Below are 15,186 nucleotides of genomic sequence, written 5' to 3' on the forward strand. Positions count from 1 at the left end.
GCCTCCTTGGAGCTGCAGTTTCCACGTTTTGGAAACCTCTGCCTCACAGAGCACCCCTGACCCGTGACTCCCCCACGCAGCTCCTTAAGACTAGCCAGCAGCAATTAGCAACCACCTGGTGGTCCGCTTAGCTCATTATAGAAGCTGCTTCTCAGAGCAACGCTGGGAAAATCATTAAAGGGTTAACAGAGGAGCCATGTTATAACTTCCTGAAGGTGGAGTTTCAGAAAGAGCAAGAGTTTCTTAAAGCGACATAGGTCCAATTTTGAGGCATTAAATTACTAAGTCATATTTGATATATACACCATTTTTATAACAACTGAAGTCAACATACTTACTTAATTATGCAATAAAATGGCACTATGTAGCTGGAAAAGTCCTGATAAGCAGTTGGGCCTCTACCTGTACAGTGTATATAACCTGTATATAACCGCTGCATGCAGATTCATTTTTGCTTTGCTCCCCCTGGAGGACAGGTGCTGCCATTTCCAGCATGCTGTTGAAAGCTATATTCAGTCAGGTGATAGTGTAAAACACAGAGTGGTACAAGAAGCAGATGGCTGGTGGTTTATAGTCCCTGGAAAGCCTGTAAAGGTGAGTTGTGAAGCATTTTGGATTGTGGGAAAGCTTCCGACATTGTACCAGTAGGTGGCGCCTCTGAGAACAGATAATTACCCCCGAGAGGCTGAGCGCTGACTGGATTCATCATCTGCTGTCCGCTCCGCTCTCATTTTCCTCCAACACTGCATGGAGTCTGTTGATTTGTATTTTATAAGACTACACAGGCTTGACGTCTGAATCTGCCCTGCAGCCTCAGGAAAAGACGCCATTTATTTTACAAACATGGAAAAAGAAAGAAGATCCTCTCAACAGATCGGAGCGACGGAGAAACCAAGTGAGTTTATCTGACTGGAATTTTTATTTTTATTTATATATATTTTTTATTTGTTTATTATTTACATACTTAAATTAAGGGACCAAGAATTTTGAGTCACTTAATGTACTACACTGTCTGAAAAACTTTATTGGCTTATTGATTATTATTATTATTATTATTATTATTATTATTATTATTATTATTATTATTATTATTAAAGTAAATACTAGAAAATAATTTGACCCTTATTGCAGAGAAAATCTAAGGGCCTATTTTTATTATTTTTGAAAATTGCTAAAAATTTACCATGGCCAATATTATCCATCATATAATAATTACATTTAACTGGCAGCTTGAATTCTAAACATATTTGAGTTTTTATTTTTGTTTTCTCCAATTCAGTTCTGTGCTGATCAGGATTGGATCAATACTTTACTCTTTTACGGCTTAGAATAATTGCTTCTTTTAACCTGCAGTAGGCTACAGCATATAAAAACATGTTTGGTGGTTTTATATCATTTGAATTTCTTGAAGAAAATGGGAGCAGTGGGAGAAAAGGAACAAATGGGGAGACCTGAGATGTTTTGGCTCTGAAGTGGTGTCTTTACTTTCTATGAATACTAACTAAAATGTTTAGGTAAGTCTTTCTTACCAAAATGAAGTAGCAAATATGAGAAATTAACTATTATATTACACGTTACATGTGCCACTAATATCTTTTGTTTGGTTGTTTGTTTCTGTTTTGTTTTGTCATGCCAAAAGTTAGGATTTCTAAAGAAAATATAAAGAAGTTCCCCATTGTGAAATGAACATTGGTGACAATGTTGAAGGTAAAGTTTTTGAGTAAACGGAGGGAAAGCACACAAGTCAAATTAAGCAATATGGCATCTAATGATTTGCTCGGCGTGTGCGTGTTATTCCCAGCTTGTCAGTGTAATGGTTATGCCTTTTCACACAAGGTCATGTAATTAGAGGCCAATCGGAGTCAAAGATGGATGACTCATCGCTGCCGGTGAGGAGTAGGAGGCCGCAGGAAGGGGCGGTGCTGTTCTTCAGTGATATTTTGAAAAATGATGGAGGAAAATTTACTTTATCTTTGTTTTTGTTTTTTTTTACTGAAAAATACTTATTTTTTTATACAAGAAAAGTACACAAAAACAAAAGCCCACCAAAAAAGTTGAGAGAAACGGATTAGAGCGCAGGGCATTCTGGGTAAAATTCTGGGTGGTGTTTTTGCCAAAAACAAAAATTTTAATCTTTCAGCCACTAAAATTTGACGCCACTCCGTCATTGTTTAGATCTTTTGAAGAAGGACGTTGCGCTCATCGTCTTCTTCTTCGGAGGTTTTTGTGTCGTTTCCTTCGGTGGTTCTTGGTGCAGCGCCCCCCACAGGCGAGGAGGTGAACAGGTTTCTCGAAGGGTTTAGTTCGTTTGACAGTGCGAAAGTGAAACGCACCAGCTGAAAATGTAACATTTTACGATTTTGAACCGGTGAACGTACCCTTAGCATCAATAGACGTTTGGACTCAGCACAGCATCAATAATAGGAACTGTTCACTTGTGAGAAATATTTCCTGAACATTTATACTCATTATTGGAACAAGATGACATTTAGAGATTGTTTTTCAACTTTCAAAAGTTGGTTTAAAGTTTTTCTCCTCATTTTTTTTTTTTTGTAAGCCACACCCACTTACGCTAATCATTCCACTACTGATGAGATCATATCCAGGCACTGTCATGGTTATGTTTATAGTTTTGTATCTAAAAAGGCACGTTTTTTTATGGAAAAAGAAACTGTACGTTTTATTCATTCTCTTGTTCCAGTTGAGGGGTTTGAGCAACCAACACGCAGAACAGCACTAGCATAAAATGATGTAATCTGAGAGAAATGCAGTCCGACCCGATTATTTCTTGCCCTCGAGACACTAACACATTTCTCACGGTTTAAAACTCCTCACCTTTTTGATTTTCCTTCTTGTCGATTCCTTTCGTGTTGTGTTTCCCCCCCCCCCCCCTGCCTTTCAGCAGAAAGTGTCATCTCGATGGCCGACTCTAAGGTCACGGTGGAGGACATCGAAGGGGAGTTGTTCAAGATTGAGCGGATACGAGAGATCCTCGTACGAAGAGAATCGGAGCTAAGATACATGTAAAATGTTTTCGTTTATGCTAAGTAGATTAGCAAACATATTTACAATTGTTTCACTTTTCCTCCGAGATTGCATTTTGAATCTTTATTGGTGTTATCTTTGGATCAGCAGTCATAAATGACTAAACCTTTTAATATGTTTTACACAGTTTACTTCCGCCCTGAATTGTCTTTATGTAAATCCCCTCCCAAAAAAGCGGTGAAATTTGTTCCAACATGACAAAATATGAAAATGTTTTTGCATTCATGTCCCTCATCAATAAACACAAAATGACTTTATTTTTCATTCGGCATGTTTTTTTTTAATGACACTGCGTGAACAAACGTATTTACGTGCGACTAAGTTTGTTCACAATTTGCCACCAATTGTGAAATTTTAGGTTTTTCAACATTAACAAAATATCGACAAAGTTTTGTGCACATTCGTAGTGGAAACTCGGCTACAGACAAATAATTTAAGTAAAAATCGTCCTCGCTCTCAATATTAATCTGAAACAATACACTGAGCTGTTCAAGCTCAAATTGAGAAAAATGGAGCCAAAATCTGCTTTAACTTGACCCCTGTTAAAGTTATCGGCTTGACTTACAAAATATGTCTTTGGTATCATTTCATCATCTACTTATTATTCCTTTGCTGCCTCAAGCACAGCAAAACATTGTGCTAAAATCCTCTGATTACCCCAAGACGGCCTTCGCTGTCCTTTGGGAAGAAGTCGTGAAGCGCCACAAGCAGCCATGTGCACAACAGCGAAATAGACCGTGGGCATTATTAAAACTGTAGCAAGCTGCCAGAACCCTCTCGTTGTTTTTAATTATTTTTGCTTGTTTTCTGCAGAGACCTCATTATTTTTGACACTTTGCAACAGGGAGAGGGGGTTGGAGGCGGTTAGTGATTAGGAAGCATGTTGGAGTCGGTGTAATGGAGACACAACGTGATTGAGACAGTCTGACAATGCACCGCTTTTTTCTTTCTTTTTTTTTTTGCTTTCTCTATGATTTTGGTTTTTGCAGGAACATTTCTGTGCCATGTAACTCACGTGGTGACACGTGTTTGTGTAAAACAGTTGGTTGTCAGACAAAAATCTTTTTACTCCGCTTGCCGATGTCAAGTAGCTGTCTCAAAATTTGTTAAAAACTTCCTTCATTTTGTTTCCTACGGTGAAATTGATACCGATGTTGATAGGAGGAGGGTTACTACAGTTTATTCCTGCTTAAAAATCTTACCGCAATATTTAGTTGTATTTGTTGCAACTAGGGGAGGGTATCGTTTATCCTCAAACATTTCTTGTCACAATAAGAATTTTGATTTATAATTGTCACAATAAATTTCAACTAATGTAAAAAAAAAATTACTAAAATTTTATTTTTACTATGTTCTCCTCTGTATTCCACAAGTGCATCCATAAATATCAGTAAATTTGAAAATAGGATTAAATTTGTATGTGTAGCTTAGGGATATAAATCACACTTCTTTAAGTATGTGACATCCTGAAGGAGCTTACATCAACATACTAGTGTTTTTCAAGAGCAGAATTTATGTGTGAATGCAGTGCCATGCATTCACATAAAAAAAAAGTAATACAAGTTTTTTGTCATTATTATCTCAATTGCACTACAAAATATCATGGTAAAAGTCCATATCACCCACTCCAAACCGCAACGCTGCTAGCTTGACAAAAGTGAGCAAAAAGTATTTAAAAATACGGCAGCTGTTTTGACACTAAAACAATCTCGGAATAAAGTCAGACGTGGCGTTATTTCATGTAAACACCATTAATCAAACTCAGCTCATGTGTCTTGAAGCAGAGGTTAGCCTGTGACGTCTTCTGAGCTGTTAGCAATCTTGCTTTGACGCTACGTAACGTTTAGCTTTACATAGACGATGTTTGGCCAGGGCAGCATTCATTTTCATTTTAACTAAGTCGGTGTCTTACAAAAACAAAAGGTGGTCTAAAAATAAAAGGAACAGATTAATAAAAGAAGCACTTCACTAAAGCAGTTAGCTTCTGTAGCTTAGCTGTAATGCTAAGCTATGTGGGTGATTCTCTGAATCCGGTGCATTTTGGGGTCCCAGGTTACTAAAAAATATACCACAAAAAATGTTGGTTTTGAACACTGCATCTATTGAAAGACTCTTTGAACCTCCAAGAAAATATCTCTCCCCACCTTATGCATGAAATCCCAAACATTAATATGAATTTCTTTGTTACTTAGGTTGCTTTAAATTCAACCTCATAATAGGACAATTTCATTCCTGTATCAGCAACAGCGCCGTAAAGGGGGGGAAAGTTAGGACAATTCCAAGGACCCTTGACTGACAGGGGGCCCTCCACATAATGGTTTTGTATTTGTTTTTATTCTTCATGAAAATAGAAAAACAATTGGGGCCTTGTCAATTTCTATCAGTAAAAAATAAATGACCACTCCCAGACCAAAAGGCACACATTCAAATTTACACTGCTTAGCGGTAACGGTGTTTAGCAGCAGTCAGTAGAAGACAAGAACGACTGTGTTTTTCTATACCACCAAGAAAAATAATAAAGTCAGGTTTTCAAAAGGAGAGAGAGAGAAAAAAAAAGACAAGAGTGTCAATTTGTAGCCCAGATTTTCTCAAAGAAAGCGGGGTTGACTGTGTGAGATTATCAACCATTTAGCATAGTTAGCTTAGCTACAGAGCGTTTGCCTCCATTTCATTAGCATTTAAAGAACAAAGGGAAAAAAAATCTATCAACATATTCATATATTTAAGTTGCCCCTGTACCTTTTACCACGCTTATTAGATGATTCAGTCAGCAGCGGGTCTAACCCTGATCCCAGAATTTAAATAATCTCTCCTCCCTGTCCCAGTGAAAACGGTGAGCTACACTGTGTTCAGTGACAAGCTAGTTAGCATCATTCCAGGGAGTCTATGTAGATTTTTCCTGTCTCACTGATCTTCTTACAATTACACATCAAAACAATATATTTATTAGTGACAGCAATTTAAACAATATTTATAAAATTATAATAAAAACTGCACAGTGGCGCAGTTGGTAGCACTGTTGCCTTGCAGCAAGAAGGTCCTGGGTTCGATTCCCGGCCGGGGTCTTTCTGCATGGAGTTTGCATGTTCTCCCTGTGCATGCGTGGGTTCTCTCCGGGTTCTCCGGCTTCCTCCCACAGTCCAAAAACATGACTGTTAGGTTAATTGATCTCTCTAAATTCTCCCTAGGTGTGTGTGTGTGTGTGTGTGTGTGTGTGTGTGCATGGTTGTTTGTCCTGTATGTCTCTGTGTTGCTCTGCGACAGACTGGCGACCTGTCCAGGGTGAACCCCGCCTCTCGCCTGGAACGTAGCTGGAGATAGGCACCAGCAACCCTCCCGACCCCATTAGGGAAACAGGGTGAACAGAAAATGGATGGATGGATGGATAATAAAAACAGCCTCTTGTCAGTCCAGATAGTCCTGCCTTAGCTTGCATTTAAATTACAGATATCTGTTGCCACGTCCCTCCTGACCCGTCCCCTCCTCAGAGAAATCAAAGCTGCAGTATGCAACCTTTATTAACAAAAAGTACATATTTGTTTAAGACTGTCAATATGTTGAGAGATTATCTGATAATAATTTAATTCCTCTGCCTTCTCCAAGTGCTCTCTAGAAACAACCAGTCAGAGGCATGAGGTGGGGTTTAGCGCAATCACAATCTTTAGCCGTCAGTTGAAGGTCAGGGAGGAGCTGGAGGAGATTCAGCTTTTCGCAGATTACCTGTCTCGTAACAAACTGTCATGACAAGAAAGCAAGGCTGTTGCATGCCTTTAAAATTGTTTTTGCTTTTTATGGGTCAAATAGACTCAAGAAATTGTAACAGCAGGGGGGCCCAATTTAATTTTTTGTCATGGGGCCCAAGTTTCCTGGCGGCGCCCCTGTCTATCAGTATAACTCAATAACATAATTAAACTAATTCTTCCAGTTCCTTTGAGATCACCTGTCCCTTGATTAAAAAGACTTGTAAGTATATTTTTACTTGATTGTGAATCATAATAATTAAAGTGAGAGGTGGAATATGGCAACATGATGTAAAAATGCTTTTCAATAAATCATGAAAATACACTTTAATATAAATATAAAATCAGGCTTCTTCACATTTTTTGTCTCATTCTTTAAACTTTGCATACAGTCCAACAAATATTAGTTTAATATTTGCTGTTATTATTTAAAAAAAAAAAATCATAACAATGTATCACCTAACGAGGTTTGAACCCTGTGTAAACCCTGACCAGACTGTAACGCGGTTGAACACTCTGGCTGGCTTAACAACAGTCCAACCTTTAACCCCGTAACAAAACCTGTTTTTGTAACGGGGTTGAAGATTTTCACTAAAAGTTGCCATAAGTTCACATCAGCCAGGGTGTGGAGCAACATATGATGATGAAAACAAGAAATTAGAATATTTTTCAAAGACAATTCTTTAATTTTTCCCCAAACAACAATAAATATCATTTACTTGTGTAACAGTGTTGGAAGGTTGAGCTTGACGACGACGATTTATGGATAAAAATAATCAAATATAGGCAAGAAACTTTCCTAACACTTAAATCTCTTTGCAGTGTGAGCGAGAAAAGACTTAAGTGATGTCACTTCCAGGTTGCTGAGGAAATTGGACTGAACCATTATTTATAAAAAAAGGAGGGATTGGTATCCTGTTACGGGGTTGAACAAAACTGGAGGGACATGATTAGAAAATGCTATTTTATAAATAATTCATGCATTTTTCTCATATTTTTTTATTTAGGTTAAAGTATACCTATAAAAATGTTTATGTCAGCGGAAACAACTTGCAGTTACTGGCTATTTTTATTGGTTTTATATTCAGTGAAAACTTAACATTGGTCAGCGGGGATATGCTCATTTGGCTGACCTCTACGCTTCAACAGCCCATAAAATTATTCAAAACATAATTTTTAAAATATATTTGCATGTTACATTACCAAGACACATGGATATTTCCATTTCCTGATTTTTCTCAAACAATGTTGTTTGCATTAGATGAAAATCTTTGAGAATATAATAGTCATAAACATTTTTCTGCTCATGTCTAACATGGTTATCTTTTAATTTTTTTGTTTTTGGCTCAGGATGGACGACGTTCAGCTCTGTAAAGAAATCACAAGGCTGAAACAGGAGCTGCAGAAACTTGTCACAACTCCAGGTAAATTGAAAAATATGTTGTCCTGTTTTAAATCTCTTTCTTTGTGCAGTAATTTCACACATTCTTGCCGACCCACTCACGTCTTTTTCACGAAAGGCTTCCAGCTAATAGAGTTTTTGACTTTCTAATCTCGTACGAATTTCTGTGTCACTGTAAGCAGAGATTACATTTGGAAAGCGTGCGAGTCCTTAAGCGCTTTCCACAAACGTGATTGTTTTTGAATTCAAGCCAGATTTCTTCTATTTTTTCATTTCACTTGATTTCTGATTTTCTTACATTTTGTGCCTCAAACATTTCAGACCAGTAAAGAAATTCCTTAAGTTTTGACTTATGCCTTTTTTGATAGTTCAGTAAAAGTTTTTTTTTTTTTTTTATGAAAAAATCTCTGCTATTTCAACATTTCAGATCTACATCACTAATCAATGGAGCCTTTTGTGATCCGTTTTCAGTCTAACCAAATGATATTAGTTAGATTTTGAAACGGGAACAATAAACTATTTCAAACGGTAGTGGAAAATATCTAAATTAAAAAAAACTCTTTTTATTTACAAGCTAATCCCAAATCATCTGTAGTTTTCATTTGAATACCTGGAGCTGTTTGGGACGATGAAGCCCGTCTTGTGACCGTTAAACAGACAATGACAAGTCCACAGAAGACGGAGAGAAGGAAGAGGAACTGCTGAAGCGGATAAACAAGCTGGTGGAGACCAGAGACTTCCTGGTGGACGACGTGGAGTTTGAACGGCTCAGGTGAGGCTAACGAACCAACAGCACTTTGAGTTTGCAGAACAGGAAAAGCTTCATTATGAAAGCAGAAGATCATAGTTGACAGAGGAAGATGTTTAGTTTAGATAGGCGATTTCACTAATTTCAAGTTTTTAGTATCTTGGCTCATTTTGGATGACTCTCGTGGTGACAGAATCTATCAGAAAATGTAGTGAAATGTTTGATATAAATGACTTTTTCCCTGTGTAAAATACCTATTTTAGAGTCAGCTATTTACTTGGACTCTTTTTTTTGTCTCCTCTCTTCAAAGCTATTCTTTGTATTATGTTCATGCACTTCATTCCTTATTAGTCGGATCCTCTAACTGCTCTTGCTAAAGTATTTTATGATCTACATCGTAAAAATGATGGGTCGAAATCGTCAATTTTGCAAAAGAACGTGAGATTTATTACTATTGTTATTGTTACTTGGTGCTGTGATAAATTGATATTTTGCAGAATTGATCTGTTTTGTATCACTTTGCATTAAATAAACGTGGTATCTGAGCAAACAAAATTCAACAAACAAAACGGCTCAAAGAGAGGACAAATCTGAGCTGGGGAAAACATGTTGACGTCAAATAAAAGTGGCCCGAGAATGAGACCTTGAGGAACTCCACAGGTGAGATTCAAATTCAAATATACTTGAAAACAAACAAACAAGCAAAAGTGTATCTGAAAATGACTTTGAAATTGTATTTGAAATTCACATGTGGGGTTCCTCAGGGTTTCATTCTCGTCCCTTTTTTATTCAACGTCAACATGTTTTCCCCAGCTCAAATTTCTTGTACTATGGTGATGATACAATCTTATATGTCTAACAAGACAATAATGGTGGGACTTAAGGGTCTTTGACGGGGAAGAGCTGTTCAAATGATCCATTTTTTTAAGAATGGGCCATTTTATCGCTAACTTAGTTTTATATTAATTGTTCTTGAGGGCGAATTTCACGTAAAAAGGCTAAATTTTCTGTATTAAGTAGAATACTGCAAAATGTTCCTGCAGAAAAAGTTGAAATTTTTTTATAAAATCTAACATTTCAAAATACAAATGTCAAATACGCGCAATTTTGTGTTGTGTAAGTTTTGATCTTTTGTTTGACATTTGTTTTATTTTGTTGGGTTAAATCAGCCCTCAGCCCCGAGAAGACGGCACTTGGTGTAAATAAATGACTTTGAGTGACATTTAAATTTTCGCTGGGATGCTTCATAGGCTGCGTGTGGTGAGTATTTGCAGCAGAAATAAAAATGCAAAATGAGAACAGAGCTGTCCTGATTCAGCATTCACAGGATTGATTTGCCCGTCCGGTCTGCGGTAGTTTACCGATGCATGAAATGAAGCATTAAAACCGTGTCGTAGAAGAAGTGAGGCCCAGAAAATATTGTCTTCTTCAGGGAAAGAGAGGAAGACAAGGAGATGGCAGCTTTTCTGGAGTCCAAATTTCCCAGTTCTTTGGCCAAAAAAGGTGAGTTAAACAAGTCACTGAATAAAACTGCTATGTGAATTTTACAAAGTGACTTAACGGGGATTCTGTCAATACACTGAAGAAGTTGCATTTGATCACAAGAAAATAAACATGACATAAAAACTTTTAATACATTGTTTTCCCACTCATTGTGTCGTTCTCTGATATCACGCAGCTCTACGGGAAGTTACATTCTACGAATATAGATATTCAGATCTCGTGGGTAATAACTATTTCCCGTTCTTTCGCCTCGTTCAGGTGCTCTGCGAGATCAAAGGGTTGCATCACAATCCCAGCAGACATCCAGTCCGTTTCTCACTAAAGCCGGACTGACGCTGCTGAAAGACTGCTGCGGCTTCACCTGCTCCGTCATGTGAAGGAGTAAAACACTGCATGGGTGTGTGTGTGTGGAAACACAAACGGGACTCCTCAGTGTTTTTACGTATCCGTCCTGTGGGTTTCCTTTAATGACAAATGATTCTTTAAGTGTTCAATCCTCTTGAGCGTTTCCCGCATCACTGCCACACCGGGGTTTCATGGACAGAAAAACAAAACGTCGAGCATGGTTGCGATATGTTTGAATGTTTGTACACATAAAATGTGAAGAGTGTGGTGTGCGTTTGTTTTCAGCAACTTTTTCCTGCAGTTGGAGTTGACCAACTAACACAAGTTCAGTCAAATTGGGTGGAAATTGCACCAGATTTCAGAAAGTGCTCACAGGGGGCAGTAGCCCGGGGCGCCATTTTTGTGGGTAATTCAGGGGCGTCAAAAACGTTTTCTTTTTTTTTTTTTTTAATCAATGTGTATTTTGCAAACGTTTTACTTTATATAAAACTCTTAGACCCACATCAGGTGAGTTGTATTAATATTTTGGGCATTTTTAGGAAAATAAACAATTTTCCTAAAAATTTTTTCTTTTTAGGAAAATAAACAATTTTATGTTTATTGAAAGTCAAGTTTAATTGTGCGGCACATTTCAGCAACCAGTTGTGAAACACGCAATACGTTGACAAAATGTAGCAATTAATGTTACATTTTGTCAAATGCCATCATCAAAACCAACAAGTAAATACACACAAAATGTGTTGTTATGAATCTAAGGCAACTGTGGGTACACTTGCCAATCTACATGTTGCTCTCATCTGACCAGAGCGTTGGCCTCTAATCACCTAAATAACTCAGAACAACTTGTCCACAGCATGAAATTCAATAAATTCAGTGCTTGTAACCTCACACAATGTGAAAAAGTTGAAGGGTTTGTTTTTTAATACCTTTGAAAATCACTGTATATTTGGTCTGCAGTTGGTTTCTATAAATTGCTTCCTTCACACAATCTCTTTTAGCATAAGTGATGCTAATTGGCTTCATTACTAATCATCTCTCTTTCCAGTTAAAGTGACTGGATTTGATTATGGCTGCTCTGGTGGTTTAATTAGCCCATCTGTGATGTATCGGACGGAGTAAGTGTAGATCCCTTGAGGGAGGAAAACTCTCTTGCCAATCTTAATTTCTGTTGAGTGACTATTAAATTATAAGAACCAATTCTGTAACTGGTTATAATTTCACTTATTTGTGTATTTGCACCCTAGTCTTTGTTTTTACAAAGATCAAGTGATGGTTTAAATGAAATCCAAGCGCAGTGATGAACCCAAAATTAACATCTGTGCATCGTTTTTACAACACAGGGGGGTTTCCAGAATGCGGCGCAGAGCCCATTTGTTGCCCTACGATTGATTTAGTGTGGACCCGGATCCTGTTCTTGTTGCCAATAACACAAACAACAAAAATGCCTGGATGGAAAAATTGGAATCACAAAATGTCTACTCTATTAACCCTTTAACAATGGTTTTACCAGCATTGCATTGAGAAGTAGCTCCTATAATAAGCTGAGTTCCACCAGGTGTTTGCTAATTGCTGCTGGCAAGTCTGAAGGAGCTGAGTGGGTTGCCATGGAGATTCCAGGATTTCTCAAACATGCATGAAAGAATCAAAGCAACACTCCAGGTATGTTTCTGATGAGGGATTAACATGATTACAACATGATGTGAAGCTCAAAAGTTGATTTTATGTAACACTGTGCCTTTAAAGGAGATTAAATAACACTAGGACTAAAACCTTTGAGATTTTTATCTTAAAAAATTTTAAATTATCCCTCCTGACTATTTGACAAATGTGCCACAGCTGGTGGTGTATCGCCAAAAATCCAATTAAAATATATCGAATGTGTTTGTAGAAAGATAAAAAGAAACAAGTAAAAACGTCCTCTGTGGTCCTACATCTTCGCTACCATGACGACAGGATCGGGAAGTGTTAGCTGCTCTCTGTACTGAGGATGAAAGCAGATGGTTTCAGCTCCGACTCCGGCTCTCTCGCCCCTCCGACCTACTGGTGACTCACGCTGACGAGTAACGGCTTAATTGCGCCACGAGCCGGGACGCCATCAGGAAAATTCTTTCTAAAAGACTCTCCTTCTTTCGGCTTCTAAAGTTCCTCTTTTATTTCCCCCCCACTCCATAAGTGTGTTTTGTTGTTCTTTCATCGTGACAGGTGCTACACAGACAGTTATACGGTCAGACCATGCTAATTGGAAGCGAGTAAGGACACGGTTTGTTCCTGAACACAGCCCTGGCTTAACAGTTCCAACTTTGCAATTTCTTCTTTTGTTGTTGTGCAATAGGATTTAGTATCAAAGTTCTGCTGCAACCTAAGAATAATTTCCAGTTCTGGGCGATATATTACCCTATATGCTGTATATATTAGAATAGAATAGTCTAATATACTCTATCTATTCCCTGAGCTACTATGTCTCTCCGAATGATTAGCATAGCTACTGATTCAACCTGACCAAAAACAACCAATCAGAACCAGGAGGAGTGTCTTAGCTCTGTCAATCAACCTCATGTACTCGCTGCTAAAAGTGCTAATGGCGGAGAAACAACTTACCATTACAGGAAAACCGTTCATCCACCATCAGTGGTGGACATGCTAACTAGCTTTAGCATTCAAAACTGCTATGAGGAAGAAATTGCAGCATAGCAGAGAGCAAGGGGGAAGCTGTACATAAGCATGACTGACAGCGCTAAGACCCGCCTTCTGACCCTGATTGGTTATTTCTAGTTAGCACTGGGAGAAGGCAAAGGAGCTCGATTTTTTTCGGAGATTTTCTGTCTCATGCCATACTGTCACAACCTTTTCAATAAATCTGTAAAAAAAAAAAAAAAAACATTTTTGTTACATACAACATCTTCAATAAAGGCCAGTGCGCCCCTAGTCCGCCACACAGAAATTTTTATCTGTCATTTTTCCACAATAATCGAACTAAAGATCCCAGAGTATTCTTTTTGTCACACTAAAATGGCAATAATTAGTAAGAAATGATGCACGTTCCATAAATGATCATTTGAAGATATACAGTAGAAAGCGGAAGCAGCTGAACAGGTCTTCTAAACGTGGACAACTGCGTCACCTGCTGGTGATGGCGGTGAAGTGTATCGGCAGTAAGAGTGAACCACCGTTTCTGAGTCATTATGATGAAACACAACAAACCCATCAATTCTTCTCTGACACCCACGCCGTCCATGTTTGGGTTTTACAGACTGAACTGATTTGTGGCGTTAACCTTCAAAAGCATTTCAATCTGGAATATTCTGCTCACTCATTTCTTGTTTGTTCCCCCCCACTGATTTGAGTGAGTGATAGTGGAAAAATTTGCCTCAGGTAAGTTTTCACTTTTTCATTTGGAACGTTCTTTATTTGGGGCATATTTTACCAAACACGCCCCACAATGTGAAACATTCCGGAAAATCACAACTCTTGTGATTAAAAAATCAATTCTGTCCGATCGGATGACTCAAAGTAGAACGGCTTTTCCAGCAACTCCCTCCATGAGTGTACACTTACCGTGATTAAATCACGATTAAGTCAAAGTTGTCTAAGACACGTGACAAGATCAGAGAGTCACACTATGTGGCAACTTATTTTGCACAGAGTCCTATATACAACAATGAAGTAGTATTACGAGAGAAAAGTAATAATATTACAACTTTATTTTCATATTATGACTTTGTACTCGAAATATGGCTTTATTCTCGAAATGTGATTGTTTTTGTTTTCTTGTATTATTTCGATTTTATTGTCGTAATTTTATTAATTTAATCTCGTAATTGTATTTGTTTTTTAAATTGTTTCGCGTGGCCCTAAAACTCCGTCGCATGATTGTAAAATGGGAGGCAGTTTTCAGAAAGTATGGACTGCATTTTTAACAAAACCTTTCCTAGTATGGTCCAATACTCCGTCGTTCGGTTATGCATTACAAAATTACATTTTTTAATAAATAGTTTCTTTTCTATTTTTTTCTTTATTTCGGTGGTGAGGATCTGAAAATGATCCTCAGAGAATTTTTTAGCATACAGTACACTGTATGCTAACAGTACACTGTATGCTAACAGTATACATAACTGCATACTGTTAGCATACTATGTATACTGTTAGCATACAGTATACATATATAACTGTATGCTGTATATAGTTATATACGTATACTGTATGCTAGTATACTGTTAGCATACAGTATGCATATACTGCATAGTATATGCATACTGTATGTAGGGCCACATAACTTTTCCCTTCTCTGATGGGGGGCCGGGGTCAGTTTGTAACAGAAAAAGTTACTAATTAAGAAAAACAATTTAATATGCTTCTAAATTAAACCTCAGCTCTAAAAATGTGCCATTACTGTATAATAGGCC

General features: G+C 37.7%; 1 protein-coding gene and 1 long non-coding RNA gene across 3 annotated transcripts in view; one reads left to right on the forward strand and one right to left on the reverse strand.

Annotated features, from left to right (window-relative positions):
* LOC114159711 (uncharacterized) overlaps positions 1-13,565 on the reverse strand; it is a 31,416-nt gene extending 17,851 nt beyond the window's left edge. The window contains exons 1-2 of the long non-coding RNA XR_003598650.1: positions 13,499-13,565; positions 6,442-6,444 (exon numbers count right to left, since the gene is read on the reverse strand). This is a non-coding gene — a long non-coding RNA (uncharacterized LOC114159711). The remainder of the gene's footprint in view (positions 1-6,441; positions 6,445-13,498) is intronic.
* LOC114159708 (uncharacterized protein C16orf45 homolog) lies at positions 334-11,980 on the forward strand. 2 transcript variants are annotated; one of them, XM_028041784.1, is made up of 6 exons: positions 334-895; positions 2,903-3,023; positions 8,136-8,209; positions 8,845-8,959; positions 10,368-10,438; positions 10,697-11,980. In XM_028041784.1, exons 1-6 carry the CDS (start codon positions 844-846, stop codon positions 10,813-10,815), a joined length of 552 nt encoding a protein of 183 aa, XP_027897585.1. In that variant the 5' UTR covers positions 334-843; the 3' UTR covers positions 10,816-11,980. The 2 variants fall into 2 exon arrangements, with proteins under 2 accessions (XP_027897585.1, XP_027897586.1); XM_028041785.1 differs by having other exon boundaries at positions 2,906-3,023.
* Positions 13,566-15,186: the final 1,621 nt, after the last annotated feature.

Source organism: Xiphophorus couchianus, chromosome 16 (genome assembly GCF_001444195.1).
Source record: "Xiphophorus couchianus chromosome 16, X_couchianus-1.0, whole genome shotgun sequence".
NCBI lineage: Eukaryota > Metazoa > Chordata > Actinopteri > Cyprinodontiformes > Poeciliidae > Xiphophorus > Xiphophorus couchianus.

Excerpts from the sequence above, each read along its gene's own strand:
- LOC114159708 (XM_028041784.1), top strand. The coding sequence starts at position 844 with ATGGAAAAAGAAAGAAGATCCTCTCAACAGATCGGAGCGACGGAGAAA. Across the intron at positions 8,960-10,367 it reads GTGGAGTTTGAACGGCTCAG|GGAAAGAGAGGAAGACAAGG; the intron begins GTGAGGCTAACG and ends TGTCTTCTTCAG. Across the intron at positions 10,439-10,696 it reads CAGTTCTTTGGCCAAAAAAG|GTGCTCTGCGAGATCAAAGG; the intron begins GTGAGTTAAACA and ends CGCCTCGTTCAG.